Below are 16,526 nucleotides of genomic sequence, written 5' to 3'. Positions count from 1 at the left end.
CATTAGACTCGTACGGCTATATCCAGGTGCTTATTAATTCAAATAAAATCAAACATATTTAACTGAATATTTGCCCATCTTACATTCACCTACAACAAAGTCAATGGCTAGGTTTTGAAAAAACATGTATAAATCAATTATACATGTATTTTTTTTATTCTTTTTATGAGCCACTATTCCTGCCGAATCGCCATCTAAAGCGCCCACTTTCTTTTCATGGATTTTAAGGGACTCCGACCCTCAGCCAGGAAGGACAACTCTTTAATTTATAATTAAATTCAAAAAATTCTAAAAAATGAAGCTTGTAAATTAAATCTTTTCATGCAACAATTTTCATTACATGCCTCTCAATGAGCTTCAAGGTCCTTTGCAAAGCTCCATAAATCAATTCTAATTTCTATATCATTTTAATAAACATTGGTATCATAAAATGCTTTTTCGGGATAAAAAAAAACTTCTACTTTTAATTAGACCTTTCTGAGAAGCTCAAAGAACCTTGAAGCACATTGAGAGGCATATAATGAAAATTGTTGCATGAAAAGATTTAATTTTCAAGCTTCATTTAAAGACTTTTTAATTAAATTATAAATTAAAGAGTTGTCCTTCCTAGCTGAGGGTCGGAGTCCCTTAAAGCATAAAACATATAGAGCAAAGTTTGCCTATCTACCAAATTTATATATTCTATACACTCGTATCAGATGCAGTTTATGTGTAAAAATCTCAGATAGGCAAGCTTGTGCTCTATGTTTTCTGAAAAGAAAATTATCTCAAATATGATGACTGAATTCGGACCTAAACGTTTAACAAGAGGCCCATCAGCCACAATTTAACATTCACCTGAGTAACCTTGGCAATGTCGTTTACCTACACCGGCGGGGGTCATGATTTGAACAATTTAGAATTTACACTATTCTAGGATGCTTCCAGTAAGTTTCAGCTTTCCTGGCCCAGCGGTTCTTGGGAAAATGATTTTAAAAGATTTTTCCTATACATTTTGTATATTTATTTCATTGTAAAACATGGATTCACTATATATTAATCGTGGCCCCGCCCTACCCCTGGGGTCGTGATGTGAACAATTTAGAATCTATACACTACTCAAGGATGCTTCCACATAAGTTTCAGCTTTCCTGGCTCAGTGACTCTTCAGAAGAAGGGTCTTTTTTTTATAACTCCATTTTGTCTTTTCTTGATGATCTCGATCACCTTGTAAGAAGGACTTGGCTCTTCATTTAACAATTTAAGTGAGCTAAAAGTATATGAAACGGATAAAATCAAAATTTCAAATTTCAAAGTCTGACAGAAATCCGAAGTGCACGATATTTATTTAAAAAAAAATTAAACTTTATGTGAATACTTCGAATGCACTTTATAAAAATAAATATACCAATGAAGACATCATTATTTTGAGCTATATTGGTAAATCATAACAGGTAAAATATTGTAATAATCAGTGATTGTACTTCGACTTTTGACACTTAGAACATACTCTCTCTCATAACGAACATGGTTAACACCCTATCATATTCCTAGTAGTGTATCAACCCTGATACAAGCATTTTGGACATAGTACAGTGAGAATAAGACTGTTTCGCTTTCACGACTAAGGACGGGCTGTCTCAGCCCGACCGTTGTGTATTCAAACAACTGTTAAACTGTGCAACTAGCATTTTATATGTACATGTATGTAATTTGACCAATACAATCTATACTGCACTTGAGATTTTTCTTTTATCTTACGATGCCATGTACGATTTTGATCTCCTACTCTGGCACAAACTTCTCCCTGTGGGTAGGATCTGAACAAACAGGAGTCCAAACTGCAGTAGAAAGTGTCACATGCGCGTTTTATTTTTTTACAGTGGTTCTGAGGATTTTATCTTTTACAGTGGTTCTGAGGATTTTATCTTTTACAGTGGTTCTGAGGATTTTATCTTTTACAGTGGTTCTGAGGATTTTATCTTTTACAGTGGTTCTGAGGATTTTATCTTTTATAGTGGTTCTGAGGATTTTATCTTTTATAGTGGTTCTGAGGATTTTATCTTTTACAGTGGTTCTGAGGATTTTATCTTTTATAGTGGTTCTGAGGATTTTATCTTTTATAGTGGTTCTGAGGATTTTATCTTTTACAGTGGTTCTGAGGATTTTATCTTTTATAGTGGTTCCGAGGATTTTATCTTTTACAGTGGTTCGGAGGATTTTATCTTTTATAGTGGTTCTGAGGATTTTATCTTTTATAGTGGTTCTGAGGATTTTATCTTTTATAGTGGTTCTGAGGATTTTATCTTTTATAGTGGTTCTGAGGATTTTATCTTTTATAGTGGTTCTGAGGATTTTATCTTTTACAGTGGTTCTGAGGATTTTATCTTTTATAGTGGTTCTGAGGATTTTATCTTTTATAGTGGTTCTGAGGATTTTATCTTTTACAGTGGTTCTGAGGATTTTATCTTTTATAGTGGTTCTGAGGATTTTATCTTTTACAGTGGTTCGGAGGATTTTATCTTTTATAGTGGTTCTGAGGATTTTATCTTTTATAGTGGTTCTGAGGATTTTATCTTTTACAGTGGTTCTGAGGATTTTATCTTTTACAGTGGTTCTGAGGATTTTATCTTTTACAGTGGTTCTGAGGATTTTATCTTTTACAGTGGTTCTGAGGATTTTATCTTTTACAGTGGTTCTGAGGATTTTATCTTTTACAGTGGTTCTGAGGATTTTATCTTTTATAGTGGTTCTGAGGATTTTATCTTTTATAGTGGTTCTGAGGATTTTATCTTTTATAGTGGTTCTGAGGAATATAAGGACGCTTTTAAGTATTTTTTATTCCCCTTTTCCCTCTAAAACAAGGAATGGCCTTTTTGTACAAACTTGAAGTCCCTTCACCCAAGGATGCTCTCTACCAAATTTGCTTGAAATTGTCTTAGTGTTAAACGATTTTAAAAATATATTGTATTTCTTAAACACGAATACTTTTTTTAATTTCTTGTAAAGAAATGGATTTTCCCCAATATATCTGAAAGATAGAACTCCAAAAGAGTATAACATGAATACGTATTCCCTTTTACACTTTGATAAACCAAATGGTTTTTGAATTCCTCCCTGCAGGCTATAGAATACTTTTCTCCCTTTTTCATAACCAATACAAAGTTTAGGGAGATTTGCACTACAACTTACTCTGATAAAGCGGTGCGGTTAAACATGCACGTATACAGGATAATGGACAGCAAGCAAAAAGACATTTAACCATTCCCTTCAGACGAGAAAAAGACAAAAGCGTGCAAAAAAATTTACAATGAAAATATTCAATAAGAGGCCCACGGGCTACATCGTTCACCTGAGTAACTTTTGCCATACTGTTCTTTACCAGACCCCCCACCCCTTAGTAATACATATTGTAACTCCAACGTACCCACAGGAGTCATGATTTTTAAAATTGTTTACATTACCTGAGGAAGCTTCCACATAAAGAACGAGGGCGCCTTTGATTGGCATTCGGCAGAAATCTGGGCGTAACTGAAAATTAAGGTCAGACGACACGTTCCTTAAATTTATGTTTTGTATCTCGTAGTGTTATATAAAAAAATATTCATATTTGTCATTTTCTTCTGATTTCTACATTATTTTCAGAATGTTTTTAAATATATAAGTACACCAAAACTGTGTTATAGGCCAAATTGAAGATTACCCATAGGGGCTATGAAAGAAATATGAACCTTATGATGGTATCTTTGCCAAATGCCTGGTAAGGTACCCTAATTTTTGTAAGGAAACTTCAATGACAAATTCTTAGGACAAATTATATATTTTTGAGGAACGTGTCGTCTGACCTTATGTGAAAATTTTATGGACATGTCACATGAAATTTTAACATTTTTTTAATTTATTGGGTTCTTGTGCAAAAGGAAAGGAAAATATTTTCTCGAAATTGAGCTTTGATTTGCTAAAAAATAACTTGAAAACTGGCCAGATCAGACATGTACATTTGGTACAAAAAAAAACATTTTTAAACACGTTTTTCAACAAATTTTCTATCTCTGGGTTTTCTCTCCATGATTTTGAAACGTTATTTGTATGTATTTTAATTCAAGGAAACGAATGCACTTTTTTTAAAAAATGGAAAGAAGACCCAGAGACCATGAAAAATGATAAATGAACTATTCTCCAAAAAATCCAAATCTTTGAATGTGGTGTGTTGCAACCACTATTGAAATAACGACCACTATTGAAATAATTATATCAATAGTGGTTGAGAGTGTATTTCAATAGCAAACATAGTTAGTTACCACTATTGAAATACAACCACCATTGAAATAATTATATCAATAGTGGTTGAGAGTGCATTTCAATAACAAACATAGTTAGTAACCACTATTGAAATACGACCACTATTGAAATAATTATATCAATAGTGGTCGAGAGTGCATTTTAATAACAAACATAGGTAATAACCACTATTGAAATACGACCACTATTGACATAAATATTTCAATAGTGGGTGAGAGAGCATTTCAATATAGTAACCATAGGTTTCAATCACTATTGAAATACTACCGGTATTGAAAGAAAAGTTTCACCACGTCATCAACTTTTGAAATAATTATTTCAATATATATTGGATTCATTGTTCAGTGCACTATTGAAATCAATAATTTAATCCACATTGAAATCTTTATTTCAAAAGTGAACATTATTTCAATAGTGGTTACTATCTATATTTGTTATTAAAATGAATCTTACCCACTATTGAAATAATTATTTCAATAGAAGTCATATATCAATAGTGGTTACTATCTAAGTTATTAAAATACACTCTCACCCACTACTGAAATAATTATTTCAATATCGGTCATATTTCAATAGTGGTTATTACCTATGTTTGTTATCAAAATGCGCTCTCAACCACTATTGATATAATTACATGTATTTCAATAGCGGTTGTATTTCAATAGTGGTTACTATCTAGGTTTGCTATTGAAATGCACTCTCAACCACTATTGATATAATTATTTCAATAGTGGTTGTTATTTCAATAGTGGTTGCAACAGTGGTGCTTCTTTGTCCTTTTAATATCATCTATATACGTGTAGCGGCGATAGCTCAGTAAGTTGGCCTACCTGTTCAGTGCGCTCGAAGCAAAAATTTGTTGGCTCGAACCTGGCATGGGGCGTTGATTTTTTTTTTACAAACAACCATTTATTTTGTCAGTTTAATTTCGTCGTATTATGAACTGATGTATTAAAATTTTGAATTACCAAGCAAGATGCCCTGCCTTCTTTAAAGGGGGGGGGGGGGGAATAAAAATAAAATCCTGTAGCAATGTTGAATACACAAAAATGTCTCTGAAAAATAACATTTTTAAAATATCCATGAACAAGAATAAAATTTGTATCTTTATAATTTCTTTTATTTTTCATCAATTGGTAAAGAACATTCCAGGAGTTTTCTGAAGTTTGTACATTTCCTTACTTACCAACAAACACTTTTTTTACTTATCCAAATAGAAACAGAACTTCAGGATACAATTGCATGTAAATGTAATGAGATAGTAACAAAACAATAACTTGTACCTTACACACAATCACAAAACTAACAACAAAAGCAAATACAACCTGCAGTCTCTCACCAGATCTAACAGTACTACAATAATAATCACCTGTTCAAAATCCTCGGAGGAATAGTTCGGTTTGTAATAGGCTTATATATAATAAGCAGATACATATTTTATTTGAGACAAATCTAAAAAAATGGAAGATTTGGTATCCAAATTTAGAAAAAAAATTTCAGACAAACCTTTGAATTCTCAGTTGAAATGTTTTCCAGCTCTACATTCTGAATGATTTTTTGTTGTTGCTTTTACAGTGAAATACTCATGAGAGATGACTAAGTTATTAAGATTGGTCACAGGAAACTGCAGCTAGTTCAGACCAGCAGAGGCAGCAGTGTATATGTATACATAATAATAATAATGAGTAAAACAATCTATAATAGACTTGTCAGACATTGTGAATCTACACATTCCCACCACAACAAATAAATAATAATTTATCTCTCCCTGTAATTTCCACAGCCGGTAATAATCAATCATTGTATTGTACAGTAATTGTTGTCAACAGATCAATGCTAGAGTTAAGTCCCCTGTTTTTATCCGTGTTGGACTTTGGACGCGATGCCAGTGGTAGGTCATGACCCTGTTTTGGGAAAGGGTTCTCTTTCACTTTCATTTTTCATCATCTCTTCCTACAATCAAGTTAAATTATAAATATATTTTTCCATTTTTTACCCATTACTAAATGATTCACATAAAAATCACTTTTTACAGAGTAGTTTTTACGAATTAAGGTTGTTGAATGTGATATTCACTAGACTGAATGCATGCTGTTCTTCAGTCGAGTCCATAGCTCCCCTTACTTGGATCCAAAGATCAGATCAGCGTCTGGGGCCCCCTTGGGGTGCTGGTATCGCACTCTCCTCTCTCGGTTAGTGTTGACCGGCATTACACGATTCAGGGATGCTATCATCTCTGTAATAGAAGAAACAGTCAATCAAAACACTCTCTTAACAACCACTCTGATAAAAAAAAATTGTTTTGAGAATTTCCATGTTCTAATTTTATTGAAATTCTGCTGTTTTAGTCTGGAAACTGAAAATAGATCCTGAATACACGTTCACAGTGTTTTCCCCAGAAAATTTTTGATGCATGGGGGGAACTTTCCTGAGTTGACGGCGCGCGGTGTGTGTCGGATAAGTTAATTGTACATGTATTTAAATGTATATATGTATTTAAATGAAAAAATACAAATTAATTATTTAATTAAATAATTTATTAATCAAATAAATACATTTTGAACAAATAGTCAATTTTACTTAAAAAATATTCAAAAATTGAATTGAAAAAAAAAATTAGAACTAATCAAAAAAATTTTGCTTTATTAAAATTTTCTCTAAGTCCACTGTCTTTTTATTGTTTTGTGTTTTGTGTTAATTTTGCTTTCTACAAATAGACCCCTATAGTGACCTCCACCTTTTTATTTTTATTATTAATTTATGTCCCTACTTTTGCAGTCTACTTGAAACAAAAAAGATGTTCATTAATATGTAGCACTAATGCTTACATGTAAATTTTGTGACAACTTACTTGCACTCATCTGATGTTTGATTTTTCCCGCTTTTGAATATAGGTGAAGGTCACTGTGTATTAATGCACATACAGTGTTTGAACCTCCCCATAGTTTATAAAGTAAATAAACATTCATAATGTTAATTAGACATGTTTATTTTCAGCACTTTCATGCAAAGAATGTCTTAAATATTATGAGTTTAACTAATGAAACATTTTTTTATGTCGGAGCATCAATGCTATTTATAGAACGACCTGTGAATGTTGGAAAAACCCACATGTGCATTAACAAGTGTATTGCTTTTACCGTGTATACTATCTGACAGCAATTTATTACTTTTTTTATGGTTATGAATTAATTATTAAAAGCTTGATACTTAGTAACATACCAGTAAATTGCAATTAAACAAACATTGACAGCTAGGCCTATTGCATATATATCATACCCCGTGCCGTGATTCGCATCGAATTGACAACAGGTGCACAGTACATGCTAGGATTCTAGTGATTTGAATTGTTTTATTGAAAGATTTGTAACTGATAACATTCACTGGGTAATAATTCATGCATAGCGGGAAGCATGGCGGCAACATGTGATGCATGGTGGGAGATAGTGAATGCATGGCGGTACCGCCATGCAAAAATGGCCTGGGGAAAACACTGCGTTCACATGACATATTTAATACTGTGACAGTAATAAGTAACATGTGACATATAATAAGTGACATGTGACATATACAAGTAACACGTGACATACAAATAGGATTAGTAACACCTGACATATACTATACAGTTACCTTGGTAGTCTTCTTCCTCCTGTCTCTCGTGGATTCCTAACACGACTTGCTTCATCTTCTCCTTCTCTGCTTTCTCCGCCTGTCAATACAACGTTCATCCTCAATTTGTAAAATGTCATTTAATTTGATCAACACATCCATAATCTCTTCATAAAAGACTTATCCACTTTTAAAATGTCATATTAATTCTGCTTGTCAGTAAACCAACAATATCTGCATAATATACTTCTTTTCTTTAACAGATGATTTTAGAATTGTTATGAAAGAAACTTAATTTGAGAGTAAAAAATGACCTGTTCTCTTTCTCTGTACTTTGTGGCAAACTCTTCAGAAATGGGAACATTCAGATTAGTGAACTAAAGAAAAGAAAGAAGGCATGAAAATTCAATTAACAGTATTATGATATCTAGTATATATATATTGTATATTTTACAATAAACACTTTACATTTTAAACAGAATTAAAATCATTACAAACTGTAAGCATTAGAACTTTATGCCCACAGTAACCTCAGATGTTCCTTTCACATTTGAAAGAATCTTATAAATACAATTCCCAACTTTCAGTTTCAGCGAAAACAATTGGAGTTGGTCACGAAATAAAATTGTATTACATTTTATGTACAGAGAAATACTGATTAATGAGGATTCTCTTATAAGATGTACATTGAGTTCTGAACCAAAATTTAATTTTCAAAAATCTTCCTTACATTTCAGCATGATAGAGAAGTGTCCCCCTGCTATAGATATAACTACCTGTTGCTTGTTCCCCCGCCGTGTCATCAACACAAATTCTATTGACCTGTCTTCTTCTTTTGGCACCTCCTCCTCTTGCATTGGATACAAATTCACATTTACTGAAATAAAGTCTACAGTCATGTATATGTTCAGCATTTTGAATTTCATTAACACTGCTTCAATACGTAATTCACTAAACCAGTTGAATGAACAAGAAAATAACAATTGATCAAAACTTCCTCAGCCCTGCCACTTTCTATTTTGACTTTGTAGTGATCTTTTCACACTCCTACCTATTTTCTTGTTCTTGTCTTTGAGGTTCATTGGGACTGCGATGTCCAGCTGAGGAACTTTCAGAGACTCATTCGTACGTGCCTAGAAAAGGAAAATCAAGTCAATATCTTACAAAATCTATTTATTATATTTAGTACTGACAGCTTTAGATTTTTTTTGCAAAGTAATGATATTTGTATTCTGCCTCACAATTTAAATGTCTGAAATCACAGAGTCTTAACATATGCTATCTATGCCACTAAATACATAGTGAAAACTTTTAAGATTTTAGAACAAATAAAAGAAATATCTTGCCAAGATCATAACTTAATAAATGTATTGAGAAATGTGTGACTTTTGTGTCTCTTTAGCCAGTGTGGTAACTTATGGAGCATCTTCCTTTAATCCTCAAACCACTAACCTGAATGTTCTCCGACATCATTTTGTCAAAAGCTGTCATAAAATCCTCATCCTCCGTACACTTGATGTGCTTAGGGCCACCTTTCATAATTGTCATCTATAAAAGAAATGATAAAGTCCATATAGTGATTCAAACACGTGTTCAGAAAATACAGCCTTTTGTGAGTGAAAATTCCCGAAGGATGAAATTTGAAAGACTAGCTGTCACAATGGACTGTCAGAGTGATGCATATTTTCTGCAGGGCTGAGGTCAAATGAAATTAAAATTATAAACAAATCAATGTAATACTCTAAAGCCACCTGGACAAAGGGAAAGTTGGGTATGTTGCATATCCATCCATATCATTTTTTTCAGTAACCTCTAGATCCCAAAGCAACACAAACACATTTCATGGTAACAAAAAAGTACCAATTTGAAAAAATAACTTTTCCCTTATTCATTTATGGATATTGCACATCAACAGTACATTAAATGTTCTTTGCTAAAATTTTGCACATTACAGACTTTTTTTTATGTAAATACAACTTTCAAATGATGTCAAGAAATGAAGAGGTGGATCTACATATTAAAAGAGTAGAGGTGTCTAGCACTCAAACCAATGGTAGCACCGTCAACATATTAATTCTCCTCGCATAAATGTCAAATCTGGCTTCTCATTCATTTAATACAATAATTTCAGGTATTTTGTACTTCCCATTTGTACTTTCTTTTTACTCTTTCACTTTGTACTTTCACTTTTGCTTTCTCACCTGGTCGTCCTCTTCGTTTTCCCCCGCACTCTCCATGACATCGTCGTCTTCCTCATTATAACTGATTCCTCCCTCCTCTTCTCCCTGGCAAAACCATTACATGTTTGCAGTAATATGTTAACAATTTTACCACTCATTATGTCTTCAAAATCTACTTCATAGAGATAAAGAATAAAATCTATTCAGTTTGTACATTCCAAAGATGATCTTTTATCATGTTTATCACACTTAATCCCACACCGAGATCCTGTAAGTTACTTTAAACATTTTGAATCCTTTGGCAATTTTTGTGCCAGATTACATTAACATAAGAGGAACCATTCCTTTTTTTTCAACAGCAGTTCTGTGACCAACACATTATACCATTGCTATAACAGCCTGGGAGTTTCTCACCTCCTCATTGATACTCCTCTGGCTGATATCCTCCTGACTGGTTTCACTCTCATCCACCCCACTTAAACTTAGATCCTCACCTTCAAAAAAAAAAATTCAAGTTTTTCATTAACGTGTTTGACTGTGAGAGGAGTCAAGGACTAAAAGATGGAAGTCAAGAAATACTTTGTATTATTAGTAATATGGGTCGCAAAAACGTTTTATTGTTTGTGTTTTAAAATGATGGTGTTATTGTTAACAGATTATACTTAGATTTATAAAGTCGTGCAAAAACATAATGATGTTTGTAACTTCTGAAAATCAAAACAGAACTGTACAGGATTTGGATGTGTCGTTATTTCCAGTAACAATCCACATATTGTACAGGTACAGTATCAAAGCTGAATTGATGCACTGACCCCAGCCTTGATGTAGGTTTTACAAGACCACCTGACAGATTTTAAGAGGACTTTACACCCCCTCCCCTTACCATACTCCTCTGTCTCCTGTATCGTCCCCAGCCCCTCCTCTGTCTCGCTGGCACTTCCCTCCTGATCTGTTTCTATAATCGTCAACACGGAGGCTGAAATAATACAATGTTAGCTGTCAAGGTCTGTTAAACTTACAAACACAAATAACATGTCAGGTGTCCATTTCTATTCTGAATTTTATCAACTTAAAGGTGGACATTTCAAATTGGTAAAAAAAATTTTTCTTTGAATATATCTTTTAGAAAAAAGGAACAATTTAAAGCATATCAATTCAGGTTTCTTATTTTCAATTTTAATTAATACTTCTCTATTTTTCCACAGTGACTTAATACATGACCTACTTTTTGTTTACTTGTTCTGTGCGACACTGACCTACTCTTTGTTTGTACTCGTTCTGTGTGACACTGACCTACTTTCTGTTTGTACTCATTCTGTGTGACACTGACCTACTTTCTGTTTGTACTCATTCTGTGTGACACTGACCTACTTTCTGTTTGTACTCGTTCTGTGTGACACTGACCTACTCTCTGTTTGTACTCATTCTGTGTGACACTGACCTACTTTCTGTTTGTACTCGTTCTGTGTGACACTGACCTACTTTCTGTTTGTACTCATTCTCTAACTCCTCCACGGCTTTACCCGCCTCCTCGTAGTTCTGATGGAGTTTCAGTTTGGGTCGTACACACTCCATTGTGTCGATCATCAGGTTCTCTACGTCTACCGGGAACGGTCGAGTCTCCGTGAAGATCCCACTGCTTCTCTTGAACCAGTAGTAACGCTAGAAAAATATTACCGTCTCATTTTTTGTGGATTTGAGTACAAACATAAAAGCTTGAATAATCTTTTCATTTTAGTAATTCTTTACAGATCTAATAACAATTGATATTGAATGATAGAAAGTTTTAAAGAGCCATGAGGAGCTACTTGAAAGAAGCAAGTAAACAATCCCTTTTCTTACCTGGAAGTATGCCAGGAAACAATCCAGTTTCTTCTTGCTGGATCCCTTGTCAAAGTATGTACCACAGGTCTCCAGCAGCACACACACCAGTCGGATCCTGAACAAGTGCTCTGGTGGATCTAACGGGGACGGGTTAGCCTCTATAGAAAGGGTGAGCAGTTCATATATTTGCATCACTTATATTAAAGACATACAAAAAATATAGTTCTGTACTTCATATTGTTGTAATGAGTAACAAGAGGCCCATGGGCCTTATAGGTCACCTGAGCATTATTCAACAACTTTCCAGTGATTGAATTTGTTTTAAGCCAGATGCTATAGCATTTACAATTTGGTAATCATAACTATACACTTAGCAGTTCCTTAGTATGGTTACTTAATACCCATAGGCAGGGTAGGGGAACAAAAAATGCATTTCAACAAATCAGTAATATTCAGCAATAATCAGTAGTGCCGATACCACACAGGAATCCTTGACTCTTAGGCTTTGATCCACACATTGCACAATTTTTGGAAAGGCATCCTTGCTTTTCAATAAAATTTGATTAATACCAAGGAGCACATTTCAAACAATTCATTCATTTTCAGTATATAAGTACAGCCCCCCCCCCTCTATGGTACAACTGACCCTGGGGCCTTGAAATTTACAATTCTTGAAGATTAGGTCCCTTGCTCATAACTATATAGGTAGTTCATTTGCTTAAAACCTAGGAACAAAGAACAAAATATTCAAAGATTTAATGTTTTTTCACTATACATGTATAATCAATACAGCCCCCCCCCCCCCAACACCAGAATCCCTGACCCTGGGGCCATAAAATTCACAATTTTGGTAGAGGCACTCTTGCATATCATAACTATGTACTTAGTTTATTTAATACCCAGAAGCAGAGAAATGGATTTTCAAAGAAATAATGTATTTTCACTATATAATCAATAGAGCCCCGCCCTAACACCAGAACCCCTGACCCTGGGGCCATAAAATTCACAATTTTGGTAGAGGCACTCTTGCTCATCATAACTATGTACTTAGTTAGTTTATTTAATACCCAGGAGCAGAGAAGAAGATTTTTAAAGAAATAATGCATTTTCACTATATACTTATTTAGCCCCGCCCTAGCACAAGTACCCCTGACCCCAGGGCCATGAATTTCACAATTTTGGTAAAGGACTCAATGCTGATTACAATCATGCATACAGTTTGACTGCTTGATGTCCAGGTGTAAAGAAGAAGATTTTTAAAGATTGTATTAATTTTAGTGGTTTTGGCCCCACCCCCCAGGCCCTAGGGGGGCAGGGATCATGAAATTCACAATTTTTGTTCCCCTTTACCCATAAATGCTTTGTGCCAAATTTGGTTGAAATTGGTTCAGTGGTTGCAGAGAAGAAGCTGAAAATGTTCAAAAGTTTACGACCGATTGACGACGAACGACGTACGACGGACGACGACGGACGAAAACAGATAGCAATAGGTCACCTGAGTGACTCAGGTGACCTAAAAATGGATTTGCTGAAATTAAACTAAAGTTTAAAACTAAAGTTTGAATTATAAACAAGGAAATATATGCTCATTCAACTTGTGATGTGTGAAAATAGATTCATTTTAATGTATCAGATTGGCCATTTTCTCTTCCACCTCATATCTGCACAATCAAAAGTCTTCATTGTCTTAAGATCCATCAATTTTCAGTTCTGTCTTACCATCCATGACGACTCCGAAAGTGATGAAGGAGTAGAGAGTTTTGAAGATGACGGCGGACTCCACCATACGATAATTGTACAGCTCTCCCAGGTACTTAACACAGCTCACTCGCCTCTGGTTATACTTAGGGTGGTTTATCTGAAAAGCGTATTAATAGTTTACACTCATTGACAAATTTTCTTTCATTTATACAGCATATAATTTGAAATATGCATTACATGTATCTGTATCATTGTAAAAAAGATGCACTTTCCTTTGCTAAAAAATTATGATGCAAATCATTCTGCTCTGAATTTTTTTTTTGACGTTTAAGCTTTATATACTTTTTTTAAAAAATGCGAAAATGGTGTGATATCAAAAATTAACATAATTTTTTGATTAAGTAAAATCAATTTTCATGTAGCTTAGTTTCCTGTCAAGCACTGTAAGGTAAATATTCCTCAACAGTTACTTCTGTAACAGTGACGGTATGATGGATCTTTGCAAATACCACATGATACACAGGAGATAGTAATTATATATAGTACTGACCTCCATTCCTAGTCTAATGTCTTCCAAAACTCCATCTACCACCTGAATGGCTATGTGTTCCTGTCAGTAAAGCAGTAAAAAGATCATAATCACAGCATCACACAAGCATAGTGTTAAAAACTGGTGACTCTTTATAGTTACTCTTAATGCTACCTAAGTATAAGGAACACAAAGTGAAACAGTTTTATTGACTTGAAATATTTTGTTCATAATTGTAGAAGTCATGAAATTCAGTTGTCCGTCATACTTACGTGATAGGGAGCCAGACCAGCCAATAGATTGGCAGCACAGTGAATAGAGTTATAGCGTACATTCCACACGGCAATCATACACTTAGTGGCGTAGAACGCAATCTGTAATCATACAATACAGAAATCTATACAGCAATCATACACTTAGTGGCGTAGAACGCAATCTGTAATCATACAATAAAGAAATCTACACAGGAGTTCTATACTTAGTGGCGTAGAATGCAATCTGTAATCATACAATACAGAAATCTATACAGCAATCTAGGGCTGTGCAATATTACCGGTATATCGGTATATTGCGGTATTATCCACCATGACAATATATCGCGATATGAAAATCAGATACCGGTATTTCACGATATTTATAAAAATATATTTAAAAAAACCTCCTTTATTGTAGTAACTGCTGAAATAATTTTTGTAACTTCCCCAGGCCTTTTCAATCTAGTAAAAAAAAATACTTCGACAGCTTTCAGAAGCAGATAGAGAGAAGAGAGAGAGAGTCAGGAAGCTTTTCATTCACTGTCGCAATTTTAAATATCTTACTTTAAAATAAAATTAAAAATTAATAAAAATACTTTTAAATAAAATTATTAACTTATGAAAGTAAATATATAAAACATTTCTACAGGGTGTATAACATGTGTACTGTGGTTCTCAAAATCTCATGGAATCACAGGGACTTGCTCCTGGCGTGTAATAATTATTTATTTAAAAATCATATACCGTAATAATAAAACTAGTTTTATTATTACGGTATATGATTTTTTTTTATTAATAATTATTACACGCCGGGAGCAAGTCCCTGTGATGGAATCTACACGATCGACGATGAATGTTAAGTTCAAGATACGTATTACAAATAAATGGACATCCATGTTTTCAATTTATACAGTGTTGCTTTTTATTATTTTTTAACAAGTTTCATGCCATTTTAAACACCTTCATGCTATACCAGGAGCATGTATATTAAAACAATAGAAATAGGCCAATGGCATTCCTGATCGTATGTCATAACGTGAAATTAGGTCGGGTCAGACTAAAACACCAAACGCACGAAAATAGATCACAATGTCTAACTGGCTTTAATTTTATTCTATGACCACATAAAATTTCCATACAGTATGTATTGTTTTAATCATTAAGTTACATTTTATGCTATTTCAATAAAACACCCCCCCCCCCCAAAAAAAAAAACTATAAAGAATATACTATGCATAAACTTTTTTTCAATTTGAAAATACATCAAATGAGTACATTTTGTTTTATTTTTTTACCTAGTTTTTGATTAAGGTAGTACGAGTGTGAAATCAAAGTAATGGAAAACAAACTAGAGCCGAGCTCGTTGCAAAGCAACGAATAGGTCTTCCGTTGGAGCTACGGATAAGAAGACGTAACCTTGAGTCTAGGTCAAGCCACATTCTAAAGTTCTACAAGTGAAAATTTAAACCTTTTAAGAGAAGCAACTTGCAATGTTTAGCTAGGAAAAAGACTGTAAAGGAATATATGTGACCTTGAACTTTCCAAGTGACCTTGAACTCTCCAAATGACCTTGATCTAAGCAATGACTAGCTCTCGTTATAAAAATATTATCCATGTGTTACCGTCTGGAAAATTTCAAACATTTTATTTAGATATTCTTTCTGTCCATGCATCCAACCAAAAACATCTTATCCTTGGGGACTTTGAACTCGAGTCAAGGTCATGTACCACCCTGCATTATATCAGCAATGTTTCACTAGTAGAAAAATGGTAGCGGATTTACAGTTTCACTGTCACTAATCTTGACTCGTCCAAATGACTGGATATGTTCAGCCATGAGTTTTTTTCTGACTATAATCGAGGCAAAATGATTCATTGGGTTCAACACAATGTCGAGACTAAAGACTACTTGTTTGTACTTATAACAAAGGAACAGAATACTAGCCATTGCCATCTGACCAAAACTGTAGAAGGAGTAGTGTTTTAAAGGAATTTCACATACATTTCTATTTTTTGTAATCATGATGACAACACCGTTCATCGAAATCAAAAAAGATGCACTTAATTATGTATCACATTGAAGTATACTTGTGTGTCCAGTTATATTGAAATCAAACTAAAACTGTAAGAGGAGTAGCATTTTTAAGG

The 16,526-nt window shown here is 33.8% G+C and overlaps 1 protein-coding gene across 1 annotated transcript; it reads right to left on the bottom strand.

Annotated features, from left to right (window-relative positions):
• Positions 1–5,838: 5,838 nt before the first annotated feature.
• On the bottom strand, positions 5,839–16,215 carry LOC134279249 (regulator of nonsense transcripts 2-like). The gene is made up of 16 exons (XM_062761605.1): positions 16,162–16,215; positions 14,397–14,498; positions 14,146–14,205; positions 13,614–13,752; positions 11,913–12,052; positions 11,549–11,732; positions 10,954–11,046; positions 10,485–10,564; positions 10,092–10,175; positions 9,343–9,438; positions 8,942–9,023; positions 8,667–8,767; positions 8,205–8,267; positions 7,912–7,990; positions 6,406–6,517; positions 5,839–6,234 (listed from the first exon to the last, which is right to left on the bottom strand). The coding sequence occupies exons 1-16, from the start codon at positions 16,213–16,215 to the stop codon at positions 6,225–6,227; spliced, it is 1,479 nt and encodes a 492-aa protein (XP_062617589.1). The 3' UTR covers positions 5,839–6,224.
• Positions 16,216–16,526: the final 311 nt, after the last annotated feature.

The sequence above is a fragment of the Saccostrea cucullata genome, unplaced genomic scaffold (assembly GCF_032062105.1).
Source record: "Saccostrea cucullata isolate Sc308-1 unplaced genomic scaffold, CSIRO_AGI_Scuc_v1 ctg1592, whole genome shotgun sequence".
Taxonomy (NCBI): domain Eukaryota; kingdom Metazoa; phylum Mollusca; class Bivalvia; order Ostreida; family Ostreidae; genus Saccostrea; species Saccostrea cuccullata.
The sequence above is the reverse complement of the archived record's forward strand: the minus strand, read 5'-3'. Positions and strand labels throughout refer to the sequence as shown.